Below are 18,490 nucleotides of genomic sequence, written 5' to 3' on the forward strand. Positions count from 1 at the left end.
CATGCCTTGGACAGTTCGCTACATCACCCTTGCCCTCAAATCATAGCTGAAATGTCTACGGTACTCTTTTTCATCATCATCATCATCATCAGTCTAACTACGGCCAGTGCAGGACAAATGCATCGACGAATGACCTGCAATCGCACTGTCCTGCTGCATTCGTACAGGAAATGGTGGCCAAGTGCTGCACCGGGGTGACCAAATCCTGTTTTGTTAAGGGGGCGCGTTTTTGCTTGTTCCCCCGCGAGCCTTCATAGTGGGGTTGAACTTTCACTAGCACAGCCTCGCTAGTCCTCGGCTCTGTTCGCTGGGATCAGGCAGCACGTGAGACCTGGCTACTCAGTTTCGTCAACACTTGTTTTTTTCTGTTTTTTTTAGCGGTGTAGAATTGTGATGGCAGAGTAAAGGAAATCCCCTTCCCTTCCTTTACTATCTTTAAAACCAGGGGCAGCTTAACTCGTTCGTTGCGGCAGTGATCTTCGGAGCCCTAACCGCTGTGCATCGTGGTCGACCGCTGGGCCACTGGTGGGTGAGCCACCAGTACCACCATTGCCAGTGAGCCACAGCCGACGCCAGCTTCCGTGCTTTACGTGGAACCTGCGAGAACCGTCTCAGCTTCCACACTACTTCATCAACTGACCCAGTATCCGTGGCCGCACAGCACCAATAAGTCACGTGACCCACCGGTGACCCACAATACAGTGGACGTGTTAAAAAGTAAATAAAAGGGGGAACGGCGGTGGGGGGAGGCTACCCTGAGAAATTATACATGAGAAAGCGACCTCGGTCCTGGCACAAAAGCTGTAGAATTGCATTTTGCAAATAGCACCTCCCCTCACGAATACGCCCCGCAGCAGTGCAACGTTCGCGCAATGCATAGTCATCTTGCATGGAAATGAAGGATGGGCCTGGGTGCACTGCAAGATAGTGCGACTTTTGCTGGTTTGTCTGTGGCAGAAAGCGTGGAGTAAAACAGAGTTGGTGCGCTGGCTCGAGCCCTAACAACCCCCCCCCCCCCTCTCAGCTTCCACCCAGTGGTAACAAACTGGGGGAGGCATATATGTTGTCAGGGCATACAAGACAGAACGAACAACACGTGCAGATGCACAGACAGGAATCAAAGCTCCACTCCCGCTACCCCCCCCCTCCCTTCCCCCTTTCCTTTTCGAATACAAAAACTTGCGTCGGGCCAGTCCCGGAAAAAGGATCCTGGCTACGTGTCCTGGCAGATGTATACAGGACAGGGCTTCGTGTTGTGTGTCTGCGTTCCTCGCTTTATCCGATCGATGTATGTACGTGAGTGGGTTTTAACGCGACAGCGTTAAAGGCCCCGTTACCGGTGTGAGCGTTGTGAAACATCGAAACGCAGCCGCCGACCGCGGTGGCCACGTTTCGATGGAGGCGAAACGCAAAGGCGCCCGCGTGCTGTGCGATGTCAGTACACGTTAAAGATCCCCAGGTGGTCGAAATTATTCCGGAGTCCTCCACTACGGCACTTCTCCCCCCTCCCCCCTTCTTTTCCTTCTTTCACTCCATCCTTTATCCTGTAGCGACCCGCGCGGCTGGCGCTGCGCGTGATACCAAAAAGGACGAAGGGACCTTGGCCGGGGCCGGACGCTGCCGCCGCCGCTCCGCTGCTGTCTCCTCTTCGGCAGCCCCCCAATAGATGTGGCCGCGGTCGCCTTCCTGGGCGGCCTCCACTTTGTCCCTTCCCTTACGGCGCGGTTCAGGTGGCCGCCGACATTGAGACAGATACTGCGCCATTTCCTTTCCCCAACAACCAAGTTTCATTTTCATTTTTGTGAACGATAAATAGCGTGGCGTAGGGTGGCCCATGTAGGACGCCACCCCCGCGGAAACAACCTAGGTCACGTGACCTTGTGGGGTCATCGTAACCTACCCACCGGATTGTGAGCGAACTGACCACCCTGGCAGGTGGCAGCTAAATTAATGACTGATCGCGAAAGGCTGCTCGGGAAGAGCAAACTGGCCCGCACAAGTCCCACAGGAGGCAGCACCTGGCATCGCAGTGCAGTGGCGCATCGCTTAACCGCTGCACCACTGTGCAAGGAGTGGTATATAATGACTCCCAGGGACACATGCATGTAAATTTGAGAATTACCAATTCCGCATGTATGGGCATTAACGCTATCGCGTCATATTCTTAAGGCGAAGATAAAGCCCCTTCCCCCCCCCCCCATTTTATGACACGTAAGTTGCATATATAGCGGCCAACGAGGCGGCCTTTTTAAGAATTAATTTTGAGGCCTAGCCTCACTGAGTCCTCCGTAACACCCCCCCCCCCCCCCACACACACACACACACTTGGACAAATACTTAGGAGTGATACTCACAGCCTCTCCTGTCGCCACATCAGCTGCGGGGAGAGAGGCAGGAAGCCTGCCCCTGAGGGACCGGGGAGGGCCAGATGACCCAGCTGATGCTGCGCTGCCTGTCCTTGAGCGCCGCCCGTGGACGGAGAGTGAGCTCGGACGAGGCCGTCGACGGCGCCGGTGATTTGGGCGACGGAGGCAGCCGGTGGTGCGCCCTGGGCGCTGCACCTCCTGGCCCCCCTCGGTGAGGTTTTCGCCGGGAGCACCCTGCGGAAGGCCGACGGGCGCAGCAGCTGGGGCACGTAGCTTCTGCCGGCCGCCTTGATGGCCTTCCGACGGATCATGGCACGCTTGTTCTGGAACCACGTCTGCAGAATAAGAACAGAGGCTGAGGCTACGACCAACCGCGTGGGGGAATTCGTCGTCGAACAGGCAATCGCGATTTGGACAAGTTACTCTAGACACTAGCTGATGGAAAGGTTTGGTAACTGCAGTAAAAAGGTGGGTAAGCACGTGAATCGACCGCTCGGGTGCAGCTTCATGGCTGTAAATGAGGTAGGTCTACGAGGTGAGGTGGTATGATCGCTGGAAGTTCAAGCTGACCTGTATCGATACGTTTTATCAACGAAGGTGCTACTTTCACTGAAAACGAAGCTCGTATAAGCTAGAAAAAGGCCAAAAAATGATACATATGTTGCCCCACCCGCTGTTGTCGCAACCAAACTGCGGTACTTCATAGACAGTTTATCTCGGATCCCCGAGGCTATAGGATACACTGCCATCCGCTTCTGAGCGGTGATCACTGAGCCCATTTCGGTCATGACGTCACCACTTTGAATCGAGTGGCGGGAATTTTTTTCCCCCCCATTTTAAACTCGCAAATTTCTCAGCAATAAATGCGCCTTTTGCTGCTAAGCAAGCATAGGCATTAGCAAGACAAAGCCTCATAATCGATGTGTACACCGAGAAAAAATTCGACTGCGTTATCCTCAGGGCCTTCCGGCGTGTATGCAAAGAAGAGGAAAGGAAAGAGGGACCATGCAGCCCAGTATCGAGTTTAGCTCCCTGAGCTTCAATGTCCCGCCCAGAGTCACATCCTCCGCTGTCCTAAGCAGATGTCCTAAGCCAGTGGCGTCGCCCCGGTTCTCATGAACCTGCTAGCCTAGGGGACTATTCCCTTTCATCTGCCACTTCCTGAATTGTCGCTCTACCAGGTTCATGAGAATCGGCCGACGCCATTAGCTGGAAGGGGGTCCTTTGACAGGGAAAAGCCGCTTTTTTTTCTTTACTCGTATCTGACTATACTGCAGTTCAGGCTACTCGACTTCCGAATTTCGAAAGGTTACGCGGGTACCTGTAATGGAAGCATGCGAACGGTACAACGCCGAAGGTGCCTCACCCTGGTCTGCTTGAAAGAGATGCCCAACTCGTAGGCCAGTTGCTCCGTCTCCACGGTGTCGATGAAGGCGCATCTGTCGAAGGCGTGTTGCAGCCTCTCCACCTGGTAGCTGCTGAACTTGACGCGGACGGTGCTGCTCGCTTCCCCACCGTCTCGGGATGACGCCATGTTGGTACCTGTGAATTTCCCGCCGAAAACGAGAAAAAAAAACAGACAGCTCAGTTTTTTTTTGTCTTTTTGTCCCCAAGACCAGTCGTGGCTGGTCTGGTTTTATTTCATTTAACGCCCCAAAGCTACTCAGGCTATGAGAGACGCCGTAGTGGAGGGCTCCGGAAAATTCAGACCACCCGGGATTCTTTAACGTGCGCTTACATCGCACAGCACACGGGCCTCTAGCATTTCGCCTCCATCGAAATGCGACCGCCGCGGCCGGGATGGAACCCGCGCGTTTCGGGTCAGCAGCCGAACACCATAAGCACTGAGCCACCGCAGCGGCAAGACCCGTGGTGCGGGCTATAACCTATACCTATGCCCCTCATTTTCGGGTAACACCTGGTTTTAGCCGAATTTCACACCTCGAAACGATGTCTAAAAACCGGGTTAAGCCCGATTTCTACCCGAAAATCGCCTTGCATAGAAGGTAGTTTTCCAGCGCACAATGATGAAGACACTGCACAAAAATTAACGGGTATGGTGCTTAAAAATTGATTGAGTACTCTATCCCTCTTTTAGCGCTTGTTATTCTTGACGCGGCTTAGTTTGAAGATGAGGTCGGAAAGCATTAAGGAACTATAGAGTCCAATACACGGGTACTGAGAACGTGTCGTTATTTGCAACTCCTGAAGTGGCACCCATGCTAGGGATGTTTCGCTCTAAGGCTCTCAAAGGGGCTTTGAAACACCTTCCGAGGAGATCACATCAACTCGATCGATAACTGCATTGTGTTGTCATGAACACATGAGCCCACTGATACACCTCTACACGCAGCAGAGAACCCACAATTAAGCGCGAAAGTTGGCGAGTTCTTCCAGGCGACTTTTTCATATTCGCACCCTCCTCCGTCACCCCCATATAACTCCCACCTGCGTACACAAGTTGAGAGATGGCTACTGGTTAGATTCTTTCAGACGTCGGGCAGCTACTATGGCCGCGGCCCATAAGTCGCGTAGCTCCGGCGGATCAGGAAGCCCCGCCCCCGGAGGTGGGGCCGGCAAAGGAGCGTCGACCTTCCAGCGTGCAAAAAGTGACGAGAGGACAGAGAACGGCGCCAAGACGCGGAAATTCAAATTTTGACTACAGATAACTCATCTTCTACAAAGCGCATTAAAAAATTCTTGCTGGACACCATTCGTGAAGCGGCGTGCTTTAACATCTGTCACAAAGTTCATGCCTGCCCTGTCCAGCTTTGACCTTTGTTTCCCAGAAACATGTCGCGGAGCGGCGTCGACGACTTTTTCCCCCTCCCCCGCGGGGGAACGGCATTCTCACCATAGCGCTGGAGGGGTGACTCAAAACTACTCACAACCCCCCCCCCCTCCTAGCATTGTGGCCGTACGGGTGGCAAGCGCTTGCACGTGTTGGGAACAGCAGAAGCGGATTGAATGCACCGGCACTGTTCGCGGCCCCCATTGACTCCTCGTGGGGTTAAGGCATTTTGCCGAATTCTTTCGACATTCCTTCATGTGTTCTTTTTTTCTTTTTGGGAGCTGCATTCCTCTGTGCGTGGCTCCTGAAGAGTCTTTTTTTTTCCTGTGTTTTTTTTCTCCATTCTTTGCCATGCGAAGGGGGCGCCGGGAACGCCGCGCGCTGGCATTTGGTCTGGAGATTTCGGTGCGTGCGGTCGTGAGTGAGGTCAGCCAGGGAAGTGGTCGGCGAGGAGCCTAGGCGGAGATCGGACGCGTAGAGCGCGGCGACGGTGGTCCCGAAGACACCGAGGCCCAAGTTCGCCCGTATCCGCAAGCCCCCATCAGCCCCGCGACGAGCAACCGCAGCCCGACGCTCCCTGCGACCGGACCTTGCCACTCCGCAGCTAAGCCATCGTTTCTCACCACTCACTTCAACTCTTTTTAACTTTGTATTTTTGCTTTCTGTGTTTCTCGTTGTGATCCTTTGTACTGCATTTCCGTCTCGTAACATTTTTGTATAGCAATCGTCCTGATGTTTCTTTCTTTGTGTTAATTGTTGTGTTAACGTGTTCAATTGGTGCTTGTGTTATTTGCGTCACGTCAGTGTACGGCGCTACCTTGTCGGGCATATTGTAATACTTGGTTGTTGTTTGCCTAATTAAATTAATTCGCTACGGAACTTGCCTACGCCTCATGCCTCCGGTCAACGACTAATCAGGCGTGGCCCCTATCGCCGGTCAGCAGTCGAATCGCAATCTTTCGCACGCGGGGTGGAGAAGTTTGTCGCTCCTCCCCCTCCGAACTTACGGGGAGTGCAGTGGTGGGCAGGTTGGCCCGATTAATTGTAACTTCGGCGCCATCCAACACCACACCCGCCCACGATATCTTGACAACATCCCAGGCATACCGCATCGTTATTAGAGCCCCTTTAAGCGTTTTAAATGGTCGCCCTGATGCTGAAGGAATGTTTTCGCCGCGTACAAAAACAGGCAGTTCTTGCACGAACAAGTTGCGCAGGAGATGTCGATGTGCGAAAACGATTTATAGTAAACGAGATAAACATATTAATCGGTAAATAGTACCTAGGGCAACTTCAATCTCCAAACTTTTGACGAAAATTACGAGCAAAAAAGAATACCATTTCATGTATTGTATTTTGCTGCAAAAAGTGATCCCGGAAAACCCGAATTAGAAGCAACTTTTTGCTGAAACCCATCTGTACCGGTATTTGAACTAAAAAAAAATATCACCCGATTTTTAAGCCCTGCTTTTCGGAAAACAATTAAAATCCGAAAACGATAGGAGGCCCCTCCCACACATGCATACGTGTGCCGTTGTAGAGAGAGAGAGCGATGGGCACATAACCAAGGAACATCGCCTCTATACTCTACAGATGCGCCAAGTCACTGTAGCACATGCTCTCACTTTGCCCTTCATGTCAGTGCCTGGGCTGCAGTTGTTTCATGCCTGAGCTATGAGATCTATTGGGGCAACATTCCACCCACTTGCTCGAAGCATGCCCCGGACTTTTGGCGGCAAGGCGGAGACTTGGCCCGTCGAGACCCTTCCCCACTTCCTCACGTGTTCAAGATGGCATGGTATGGTACGGTATGCAAGCCCTTGATAGCTCTGGGACGAGGTTTAGCGTCCTAAAGCTGCTCATGGGCTATCAGAGACGCCGTAGACCTGCCCCTTGTGACCCGCTACCGCTGCAGAGGCGACGTTAGCTCACCTCTCGCTAACTTGCCCCGGACTTCGGGAGACAGTCTACAGCTCGGCATCCAGATGACCACCAGGCACACGAATCCAGACCCATGGTCCCAACATCGCAGCTTTTTAGGCATTTATAGCCAACACAGGCCTGCATATGTACGAATGGCTCTGTTTTGTCAAAGGGCACGTTTGTGCAATTAAAAAAAAAAGAAGCCGCTGTTGAGGGCTCCGGATGTATATATCATTCACGAGGCACAGATATATATATTTATATATACATTCACGAGGCAGCTTGGCGCATGATAGCATTAGGTGCTTAAGCGCCACTAAACCCAACACAACACAAAACATTCTTGAGGCATGTAGACAGCTCTGATTGATCAATGAAGTATGTGTAGTGTACGAAACGGCGTTCCGTCTGCAGCTGCGCGACCTGTGCACCATCATGGCGACGAGAGGCAACCACCGTATGAAAACACTGACACACACACTGATGACATGCACATGTATACGTAGGCTTAGTCCATCTCCGGGGTGCTCCCCGGTTAGATTATTTCGAGGGCGCTATGCACCCGCAAGGAAATCGTTAGCCCCAGGAAGGTGATCATTACGACTTCTCGAAATGGCATCATCTGTCTGACGCCGCTTATCGCCTTCCTGGTTGCGGGGATTCGGGCTGCGGCTCCCCGCTCCGGCTCGGCTACTGCAAAAAATAACGCACACCTTCTTAATTGTTCTTTCTATGTTCAAAATATTTCTATTATGTCTACAAACATTGTTACTGTTGTTTAATGTTATTGCTGTTGGAGGGGGAAAGAACCTGGGCAACGACATCAGGGAAGTTATGTGCCAGAACTTGGTAATAATTTTAGTCAAGAGATAATTAGCCGAAGCATATATACTAGATGGAAAGACAACATCCTGCCGGACAGTTCTCAAGACTCTTGTCGTCGTACGAGTCTTAACTAGCCTCGACCTATCGTTCCACGCGCCGCCGATTGACGTGGGTGGGGCTGCGTGCGCGCTTCGTCCGCTGTCAAGACTGCGTGACGCAGCCGTTTACGGGGACGGGTGTCGCTTACTCCCCCCTTTTCCCTCAACGCCAGCCGTGAAGCCAAAGGTCTGGGGGAATCTCATCCGATCGGGATGGTACATTCATGAGAAATATAAGGAACAAACTTTTTTTTTTGCACGGAATTGCGAATATTATGCTTATTTCGCTAATAAATGTGGCATTGACGATTGAATATTATACAGCAAGAGAGATATTCAGGTTAGGAAACAAAAATACTCTGCTATAGTCCCATGTAATTATGGAGTAATCAATAAGTGAACGCTGAATTTTTCTCGATCGCTTGCACATTGTATGGACCTATACTAAAACATACGACATACACAAGGAAACTACGAGAGAGGATCTTCGGGAGACTCTAATGCACAGCTCAGACCATAAGACTCAGCTGAGAATCTTCCGACTGGCCGAAAACGCCGCCCGGGCCCAACTGACTCCAGGCCGTCATCCAGGCGGATGGGCTGAAGCCAGTACTTTATTTATCTGTCGCAAAATAAAGTCACCTACTGCTGCTACTCTCGTATTGCTCACGAATGCATGCATGACGAAAGTAGATGGCGCCCACCAAAAGAGAGGAGGTGGAACGACCCCACGGGAACGAAAGGAGATCGATGGTACCAAGGGGGGCCTTGTATACACTAGACAAAGCGTGGTAGCGATCAACGTTGGTAGCGACCTTGCGATAGTGCCTCCCCCCCCCCACCTCTCCTGAGATCGGGGGAAAAGGTGCGGGGAGCTGGAGGTGGCTAGCTTGAAAGCGGACCTTCCCAGAACCAGCCGCCCGGAGGATCGGTAGCTGAGGCCCTGTCGCCTCCTGTGCGCCGAATGGGTGGAGGATACGTAGCTGCGAGGAGGACGCTGACGCCACTGGCCACCAAAGCCCTCCCGCGAGAGAAGACCTCATCCCTATTCTTGTCCGCAGATGTTCCTGATTCAATCTCCTCAGGGCCACTCTTACCTGCTCCGACCCTAACGAACACGCTACCTCCGAGTCCCAACGTCGCGCAGTTTCGAGTTTTTTTGGGTTTTTTTTCGCGAGAAAGAGAGACGCTTATTTTGAAGTAAAAAAAAATGACGCAGCTGTCAGTGAGAGTATTTTTGGGCGAATTGGTTCTGCATTGTCAGAAAATCTTACTGCGACTGGTACAGCATCAAAAAGGGGGCAAGGTACGACGTTCACAAACGTCATCCGTTGTCCTTTTTTTTTGGCACGGTATGGAAAGGAAAAGGATAGGCGTAACGTTAAGAGACAGGAAGCGGGCAGAGTGGGCGAGGGAACAAACGCGGGTTAGTGACGTCCTAGTCGAAATCAAGAGGGAGAAATGGGCTTGGGCAGGGCATCTACTGCGAAGGGAAGATAAACGCTGGTCTTTAAGGGTAACGGAGTGGATTCCAAGAGAGTACAAGCGTAGCGGGAGGCGGCAGAAGGTTAGGTGGGCATTTGACACTAAGAAGTTTCCCAGGATACGTTGGGCGCAGCTGGCAAGGGACACGGTTAATTGCAGAGACATGGGAGGGGCCTTTGCCCTGCAGTGGGTGTAGTCATGTTGTTGATGACGGAATTGAGGAAAGGTGGGGGGGGGGGGACTTCGATGCAAACGTGGGATGTGAGGGACGCTGTTGTGGAGGGCTCCGGATTAATTTAGACCTCTTGGGTTCTTTAACGTGCGCTGACATCGCACAGCATATGGGACTTTTTGCAATCCACCTCCATCGAAGTGGGGCCGATGAGGCCCGGATTAGATTTCGCGGCTTCGGGACCTTCCGTCTTATTGTCCTGTCCCTGCTATAGCTAATATTTTCTAACTATGATGTCGTTATATCTCACTGCCAGCTACAAACCTCCAGTTATAATGAGGCGCCAAATAGTAACAGTTAAAAAATTTACTACTCCGAGAATTAAGCTTACTAACAGAGTCTATACAGGCGTCACCCTTTTTCTGACGTCCACTGCTAACACTACAGTACCAAAGAATAAATCTTCTTTACCTCATGAAGCCTATTTTTCAGATGACTTAAAACCTTAGCTGAAGCATCCCCTCATGCAATACACTAAGAGGGGCATTTGAGGTAAATAAATAAATAAACAAATAAATAGATCGTGTAGACGAGATGGCCCCTTCACTGGAGGGAAACTTAAGTCCTGAACACATGCACTAGTCGGTGAAAAAGCGCGGTCACGCTGTAGCCTCTAAACCAGGAAGTATACCTTATCTCAGCAGCTCTGAGTGCAGTACTGCGTAAAAACGAAGAGCTGCGAAGCACGTCAAGAGCCGTTAAATGCGTGGATGCGTCGTACATCGGCCCTTCTAAGAGCCCGAAACTATTGCAGCCGCACGCCATAAACGACTGATGCGCCCAGTTATCTAAACCGGAGCTAGTTTAATGGACTGCTTGAAAGTCGAGTATAACGTCTCAGGGAATGAATCTTCTGCTCTCATGGCTTCAATCAAAAAAAAAGGTGGGGGGGGGGGGGGGGCAGGAGGATCGAAGCTTTATATAGCAGGTAGCGGAGCCGTGTCGAATATAAGAAGTAAGCAGCTTGACTTTTGAAAAAAAAAATAGACAAGCAAGAACTCGGAGCAGAGGCATACTTTAGATGAGCACTGCCTTCATTGCTTGCTTTTAAAATGAGAGCATCAGCTTTTCTTGTAAGCGTAGCCGTTTTTGTATAAAAAGGCCCGCCTATATATGATGATGGCACTACCGTTCGCCACATCTTGTCTCAGCTTCCCAGTGATTTCATGTCGCACATTACGAGGAGGGATGTATAGCCTTGCAACGCAATATCACCATTTGCTTCACCACAGAGAGTGTTCTAGATCTCCAACACGGGGAAGGGCACTTGAGACAGGATGAAGAGCCGGTGTAATGACGGTGTTTGCTCTTGGATTTTACGAATTATGCGTGCTTGGGTGACGCTAAGAAGTGGATGGGTGAACGATGCATAGTATACGATACATTTAAGCAACCAAGAGCTACAACAACAAAAAAAGGCAACTCTATCATCTCTGCAAGGCATCTGGAGATGTTTCTAGCTGGTATTCTTATCCACCTATACAAGCCACTGGCAACTGGGTGGATGGCCACCTGACACAATTCAAGAAGACAAAAACGTCGGTAGAGACACTTAGCACTGCTTACGTGTGAGAAAGTTACACCTATCAGTTTTCCTTCCATGGCTCGCTGCGTTAAATAAACATAAGCTGAACCCCTTTCGTTAGTTAGCCTCCACATTTCCGGAAGTGGGCAGAGGGTGTCAGGAAACAAACGCGGTTAGTGGCATCCTAGTCGAAATCAAGAGGAAGAAATTGGCTTGGGCAGGGCATGTAATGCGAAGGCAAGATAACCGCTGGTCCTTAAGGTAAGGGTGACGGAGTGGATTCCAAGAGAAGGCAAGCGTAGCAGGGGGCAGCAGAAGGTTAGGTGGCCGGATGAGATTAGGAAGTTTGCAGGCATAGGGTGGGCGCAGCTGGCACAGGACACGGTTAATTGGAGAAACATGGGAGAGGCATTTGCGTGTTGTGCTGGATTCAATGGCGCATAAGCATCTAAGGCTATAGTGCGCCAAGCTCAAGGAATAAGGAATTTTTTTCTGCAGATATTTACAAAGATAAAAGAATATGGCGGTGTAGAAAGCTTGAAAAGGTATATCCTTCTACCTAGAATTCAGAGCAAAAACAAGATTTATAAATGGCTAACATTAAAAGTTGCAAAGGAGGCCGGGTAACCCCATCAGCCGTCCTTGGCTGGGCAGGGACTAGAGGCCTCCAACCAATCAAAACAAAAGCAACCTCAGCCCTTTTCTCCGGAATGAGAAAGTGGTTGAGGTGCACCAAAATACAAACAGACCAGTGGGTAAAAAATTTTAGAGCCTCTTGAGAAGTCCGGTTTCTTTGAGAAAGCTAAAAGCACATGATATATCAATAATTGCATCATCTCCTTAAAGCAGTGCAGGATGAAAAGGAATGCATTCGGTATAGAATTTAGTAAAGTACTTTTGGCTTAGTTTTTCTAGTTTCGCACAAGAAAATAAAATGTGGTTAATCGTAACTTCGTCTCCGCATTCTTCGCCCTGTAGTGGGCGTGGTCAGGCTGATGATGATGATGAGTCGCCGTGGGGTGCGACGTTATGTAACCCGACACCAGGCAGCTGGCGAATTACCTGTGCATTGCTCGCAGCCGCCGCCGCACCACTTCTGATTCTACTTAATATTGATACATCCCTGGGATCCTGTAGCAGTGGTGCAGCGGTTAAGCGATGCCCTACTGCCCCGCGATGGCAGGTGCTGCCAGCGGTGGCACTCGTGCGAACCAGGTTGTTTTGAGTAATCTCGCGTGACCAACATTAATTAAGACGCCACCTGCCAGGTTACATGAGGACGCCATCTTTTATAAGCACCATCCTGTGTCGACCCCCCCCCCCTCCCACACAAACACACGGGTTTGCGTTTAATGGGGCGAGTAAGGCGTACACCTCAAAGCAACAAAAAAATGACGGATGCGAGACAAAGGGAAGACAAGGAAGGTTGAAAGTAATCAGACGGAAATTTTGTGAATTTCTACCACCTGACGTTAAAGAGCCCCGGATGGTCGAAATTTCCGGAGCCCCTCAATGCGGCGTCCCTCATAGCCTGAGTCGCTTTGGGACGTTACACCCTCATAAACCATGAACAAGCGAGAGGCATCGAAATTCTTGAGCTCATAATTTCGCCTCATGATTACCTTCTTGATTTACGTAACGACGCACTATTCTATTCTGTGCGGCGGTCCTGAATGTGGGCAGGGCTCCTCTAAACAAACTAAAGTGTATCTGGCTGTACAAGAACGGAGCGAGTGCAGGATAAGACCACGCGCTAATGATGCCGCAAACGCGTGATCGAGCTCTACAGAGAACGCATACCGCAAAGCATGACAACCTACGCATTGCAAAACGAAGACCCAAATGTTCGATATGGTCGAACATAAAAAGCTGATTACGTTTACCGCGTTGCGATTGGTCAGCGGAGCAACGCAGGTCGCTGCGGACCATGGCCCATCATTCCCAGCTTGTTTTTTTAGTTAACTTGTATCCTACTATACAGGGTGTTTCACCTAAGACGTTACACAATTTCACGCTACCTGAATACCAACAACTGGTGGCAGCGGTGGGATGCTGCTACCTGAATCCCAACAGGCCACAGCGCCGAGGACAACCGCGGTTTCGAAATTCTAAAAACTGACAGATATTACTTACGGTGGGCTACACTCCTCTCGATAAATAACGAGCCTAGAAGTAATTGTTAAAAAGTGTACTATTCAATATTAATTAACCAGCCTGCTAGTTAGCACGTCTCCGCTGTACTCTGATGTACCACACAGCCGGCAGTGGTATGCCGAAAAATGCGTTCTTCTAACTCAAAAACCTTGCATTTAAAAATTGTGTAAAGTCTTAGGTGAAACACATCCTGTATATTGTCCGCGTTTGTCTGTTCCTTTAATTCTTGTGTGATAGCTGTGTTTGGGTTCGCGTTTGGGATGACAGACACCTAGTATTGGTTGTGTGCGTATGAACCGCCGCGTGATATTCGCCTACGACCACTTAATAATTTATAATTGATCATTTTCTGTCACGCTGTTTCGGCGCCGGTTATAACAACCGGACGATGGCTGTGGCGCAGAGCTGGCCTTTAAGTCACGTGACGAAGAACAAAACTGCAATAAAAACGCTGATACGTGGAACATACCCCGCAGTCGTATACCGGAGGTTGGAGACAGGAGCAGAATGCCTCGATTCACTTCGATTCCGCCTTTTGTCAATCATCCTACTAGACATCAACGTACAGCCCGGGTCTAGTAAATTACCATGTTCTATGGCAAAATCGGAGCCTGCATCGACAGCAAAATAATCAAATGAACAAACAATAATAGCCGTAGTATTGTACTCCAATATGCCGACCTGAGCCTGCACTGAGTGCCCACAGCGTGTCGCCTCGTCTTCAGTACCTCAAAGCCTCTACACCCCCACCGCTCCAACACAATGCGGATAAGTGCTTACATAATCAGGCGACTAAAAGAGCCGTTTTATCGCTATTATCTCTTGCGCTCGTAATGCACTCTTCGCCGGCGGCTCGAACACAGATGAGGACGCCCGCGAAACGAGCTGCGTATTGGGAACAGAGCAAATCGCGCGGATCCGGATAATGGGAATGGATGGAGGGAGGTCGATGAGAAGAAAAATAAGCGCGAAGAGAAAGAAAAGAAAGAACGCGAAGAAACGGCCTACCTTATGGCGAAACGGCGCCTCGACAAACGACTTGCGCGGCAGCAGACGCGACGCAAGCTGCAGACGACGTGGCTGCCTATGCAGACGACATATTGTGCGCGAGCAGACGATTTCGCGAGCGCTGGCTGGGCGACGGCGGCGATGAAAGCAGACGAAAATGAGCTCCGATGCGGTGTCCTCTCCAGACGATGTAGGCGAAAGTCTGGAACAACGTATTCCTTTCTTCCATATTTCTTTTTCCGATTCCTTTCTGCGCCTACATTCAAGGAGCGTGGTATCCGTGGGGACGGAACGGGCTCACGTCTTGCGAGCGAGTAGAAACGCAGCGCGTAGGGAAAGGAGATAAAACCGCCCGAAGCGTTCATGTGTCTTCCTAAGTTCGTTTACGAATTTACGACCTTGCCTGAGGTCCGGGCAAACGTTTGGGCAGAATGACAAACGACAAGAACCATAAAAACATAAAAAAAGAAAGTAAACGAAACACGCTGACGTCAGAACCTCCGTCACTTCCTGCCGAGATCAACCTATCAGGAGGTGCGGAAATTGCCCGGACGGAAATTGGGTATACCGGTCCTTTTGAAAGCATTAGCGTCGGTCAGCGACTGGACAGCTCACGCAAAAAAACGAAGAGCATATTTTTTTACTTTGTATTACGCCATATTATACTGCCGAATGCTGCTGGATGAGCATAAGACGAGGACAACTGAGTGTGGAGTGTGCCGCCTTCTTGACGAAGCACAGCATCTTCTCTGCTGCGCGTTTCTCCGGTATTTGTTGCGATATATATGCGATGGTTGTATTGTGCACAGCGATGTGAGTGCAGATGAACTGCGGGAGGAACTCGACGAAAAAGAGCAACACCACTATAATGCAATGAATTTTAAAGTGCTAAAACGGTTTTGGTTTATGGGGGTTTAATGTCCCAAAACGACTTACGCTATTAGGGACGCCGTAGTGGAGGGCTCTAGAAATTTTGACCAACTGGGGTTCTTTAACGTGCACTGACATCGCACAGAATTTCGCCTCCATCGAAATTCGATCGCCGCGGCCGGGATCGAACCCGCGTCTTTCGGGTCACCAGCCGAGCGCCATAAACACAGCCACCTCGGCGACCGAAGGCGCTGAAATGGAAGGAGTGGTAATAAATGGGAAAACCATGATGGTGGGGTCAGGATTATTCGATCGCCTGGTGTTGCTTAAAATAGGCACCGAAATCTCAGAATGCCCAAATTTCTCCTCTCACCCTACCTTCACAACGCGTTCACTGTGTCCATAAAGGGTGCATGTCGGAATTATGGGTCACTCTCAATTGAACGGGCTTGTTCTAGTAACGTTGATCTGAGTCATGTATTTCTTCTACTTTCTTTTTGACCAAATAATGGGGTTCGGCATGGTTTTCTATTGCAAAATATCTCGATCTTTTTGGAGGGGAGGCGACCACCCCTAAATCCGCACCTGCCTATGCGCGTGAATTGTATGCATATGTGTTTTTAGTTCCCAGTATAAACTCTAAACAAATAAACTGTTTTAATGCGTAAGCATTGTATCGCTATGTAGGCGGTTTCGGCATGGACTAGATAATCTCGGTTCTATAACGGAGGAACTGGTTGGTATATTGTAAAAAGAATGGTATCCTCGAATAGAGCATCGAAAGAGGATGTGCAAGTTACAAAGTGGTTAAGGTGGGTTAATTGGGTAATTAATTAGAGCGAAAAATGACCAAAAAGTGGGCGGGGCCGGAGCAAAAGTGGCGCCAAATTTGAAAACACGGGAAGTGGGTGGAGTTAGAGCATGGCGCCAAATTGGAAAAAGCGAAAATGTGGACGGGGCGAAGGGTGGCGCCAAATTTGAAAACGAAGCGTGGCGCCTAGTTTGAATACTCAAGATGGCAATGATGGAACTTGATTAATCTAGGCAAAGAGGGGCGAGGAGGCGTCAATGCTTACGCGTTCCTCCAATGCGGGTGCCGCAGCGATCTCCTAATTTTTTATATTCTGTGCTCTTCTGCCTCCTGCTTCCATTTCCTAGTGCGCTAGCACTAAATGCCTCGCTAGCGAAGAAGCCGTCTTGTCTGCGGGTGAAGCCTTGGAGTAACTCGGGTAAACTCGGAAGAGCGTCGGGCCAGCTGCAGCCAATGGGAGGAGGGCGTCTCGCGTGCAGCTACAGCCGAGTGGAGATATACAGGATGTAAGACGAAGAGCGAGATACGCGTTTGTCGCGTGCATATACCAGGAAGGAGAGGCGAAGGATCAATTCGCCGGATGATCGAACGTGCAGCGCAGCGAACGGTAAATACCGGTAAATAGAATTTCGCGCTTTTTCGACCACTTTCTCGTTCACTAACGCTCATGGTGCAATTTTTAGTGCGTTAGCACTATATACAGTCGGATACAACTCAAGAAAGAAGCGGCAGGCACGCCTCAAAGGAGACCTCCAGCCAATGGCGTCGACCGATTTTCATGACGCCGCGGTTATTCCCCATTCATCTGCCGCGTACACCCCGCGATTCCCGCTACAGTCGGCTACCAGTAAAGAAAAAAAGCGGCCCCTTCAAAGGACCCCCTTCCAACCAATGGCGTCGGCCGGTTCGCATTAACCTGTTAGCGTGAGTAGCGGAAATGCAGGGAGGGTGCTTTTCCCTTTGATCTGCCGCCCCCCGCATTGTCACGCAAGCAGGCTCATGAGAATCAGTCGGCGCCATTGGCTGGAAGGGGTTCCTTTGACGGGGAAAAGCCGCCTTTTTTTTTTCTTGACAGGTCAAAGGGGATCGGTCAAGGGGGAGAATCTGTTGACGCCATTGGCTGGAGCGGTGCCTTTGAGGGGTATTTGCCGCTTTGTTATCACACGACGTGATAGCGTGCGGCGATATCCATCACCGCTGCGTGTGCGCATGCGCTTGGGGGGGCTTCACGAGAATTTGGCTTGCGAATTCTGGCCGCCTGACGTCACGTTCTCTCCCAAGTTATTTTCCCTCCGGCACGTGGGCCACCTAGGTCACGTGGCCTTGTGGCGTCATCACAACCTGTCCACCGGATTGCGAGCAAACTGCCCACCATGGCAGGTGGCAATTAAATTGATGATTGGTCGCTCGGGAATAGCAACCTTTGTCTCACAAGTTCAACCAGTGGCAGCACCAGCCATTGCAGGGCAGTGGCGCATCGTATAACCGCCGCACCACTGCGCCAGCTATGTATGATGACTGCCAGCGATGTAGGAATGTAAACTGGAGAATGATCCCAACATTGGCGGAACCAAAGTGAAAACCGAAGTGCTAGCTCACCTAATTCGTATTTGGCCTAACCACGCTAAATCGTCCGCCATTCTTTCTTTTTCTCCGCTCAAAGCAGCCAGTGTTGTCAACCTTTGCTTCAAATGTAGTGCACAGGTGGCACGTTATACCGGTAAATTCCAAGGATATATGTTTGCACTTTTACAAGTCAGAGGGCGCTGAGTAACAAAATGTAGCCTTTTGAGCCACTCTCCCACACATACCAATGTTAAAAAATTTTACATTTAAATCGAATCGCAAACGAGGGCTGCATTGGATGCAACACGTAACGCACACAAAACCACACACACGCGTGCGTACCTAATATTTCCGTATATCTCCAATCATTTCGTTCGTTTTAGGGAGCGCTCAAGATAGCCACCTCGACTATTTTGGTGGTGATCCAAAGTCATTGTGAAACGCTGACCCAGCAATCAAGTTAGCACACAAACACATCGAACCAACAAAGCACGCATGATCGTCTGTTACAGTGGGAGCATGTATTTACCTCCGCCGTGAAGAGTTTGTGGAACAAAATATCATAGAAAGTAATTAATTTCAGGGATCACTGTATTTCCACCCATCCTCGAATTGATATAGCCGGCCTGAATGTGACTGTGCGAATTATTCAGTGTGTCATTAAATGCAAAGCAGTGCGCAGCACATGCAAATAGATTAAATTTCTTCGCCAAAGTCACCCACATCCAGCAAACCAATGACTGAAGCTGTACATAATAACTGCCTTACTCAACTGACGTGCCCAAGTGGTTCAGATTGCCACGTGAGTGCTTACGCTGGTCAGAACAACGCATTGG

The 18,490-nt window shown here is 50.2% G+C and overlaps 3 protein-coding genes across 7 annotated transcripts in view; all 3 read right to left on the reverse strand.

Moving 5' to 3' along the window:
* Positions 1-18,490, reverse strand: part of LOC144132741 (uncharacterized) — a 646,537-nt gene that overhangs the window by 226,015 nt on the left and 402,032 nt on the right. The window lies entirely within an intron of this gene.
* LOC144132745 (uncharacterized) overlaps positions 1-18,490 on the reverse strand; it is a 170,009-nt gene that overhangs the window by 66,238 nt on the left and 85,281 nt on the right. The gene's annotated exons all lie outside the window — the stretch shown is intronic.
* The window catches only part of LOC144132740 (uncharacterized), a 78,670-nt gene that overhangs the window by 1,550 nt on the left and 58,630 nt on the right, over positions 1-18,490 (reverse strand). For all 4 annotated transcript variants that reach the window (XM_077665364.1, XM_077665361.1, XM_077665363.1 and 1 more), the window contains 2 exons: positions 3,733-3,908; positions 2,355-2,701 (listed from right to left, as the gene is read on the reverse strand). In XM_077665364.1, coding sequence (XP_077521490.1) covers positions 2,355-2,701; positions 3,733-3,900 — 515 coding nt within the window. In that variant the 5' untranslated portion in view covers positions 3,901-3,908. The remainder of the gene's footprint in view (positions 1-2,354; positions 2,702-3,732; positions 3,909-18,490) is intronic.

Source organism: Amblyomma americanum, chromosome 5 (genome assembly GCF_052857255.1).
Source record: "Amblyomma americanum isolate KBUSLIRL-KWMA chromosome 5, ASM5285725v1, whole genome shotgun sequence".
In the NCBI taxonomy this organism is placed as follows: domain Eukaryota; kingdom Metazoa; phylum Arthropoda; class Arachnida; order Ixodida; family Ixodidae; genus Amblyomma; species Amblyomma americanum.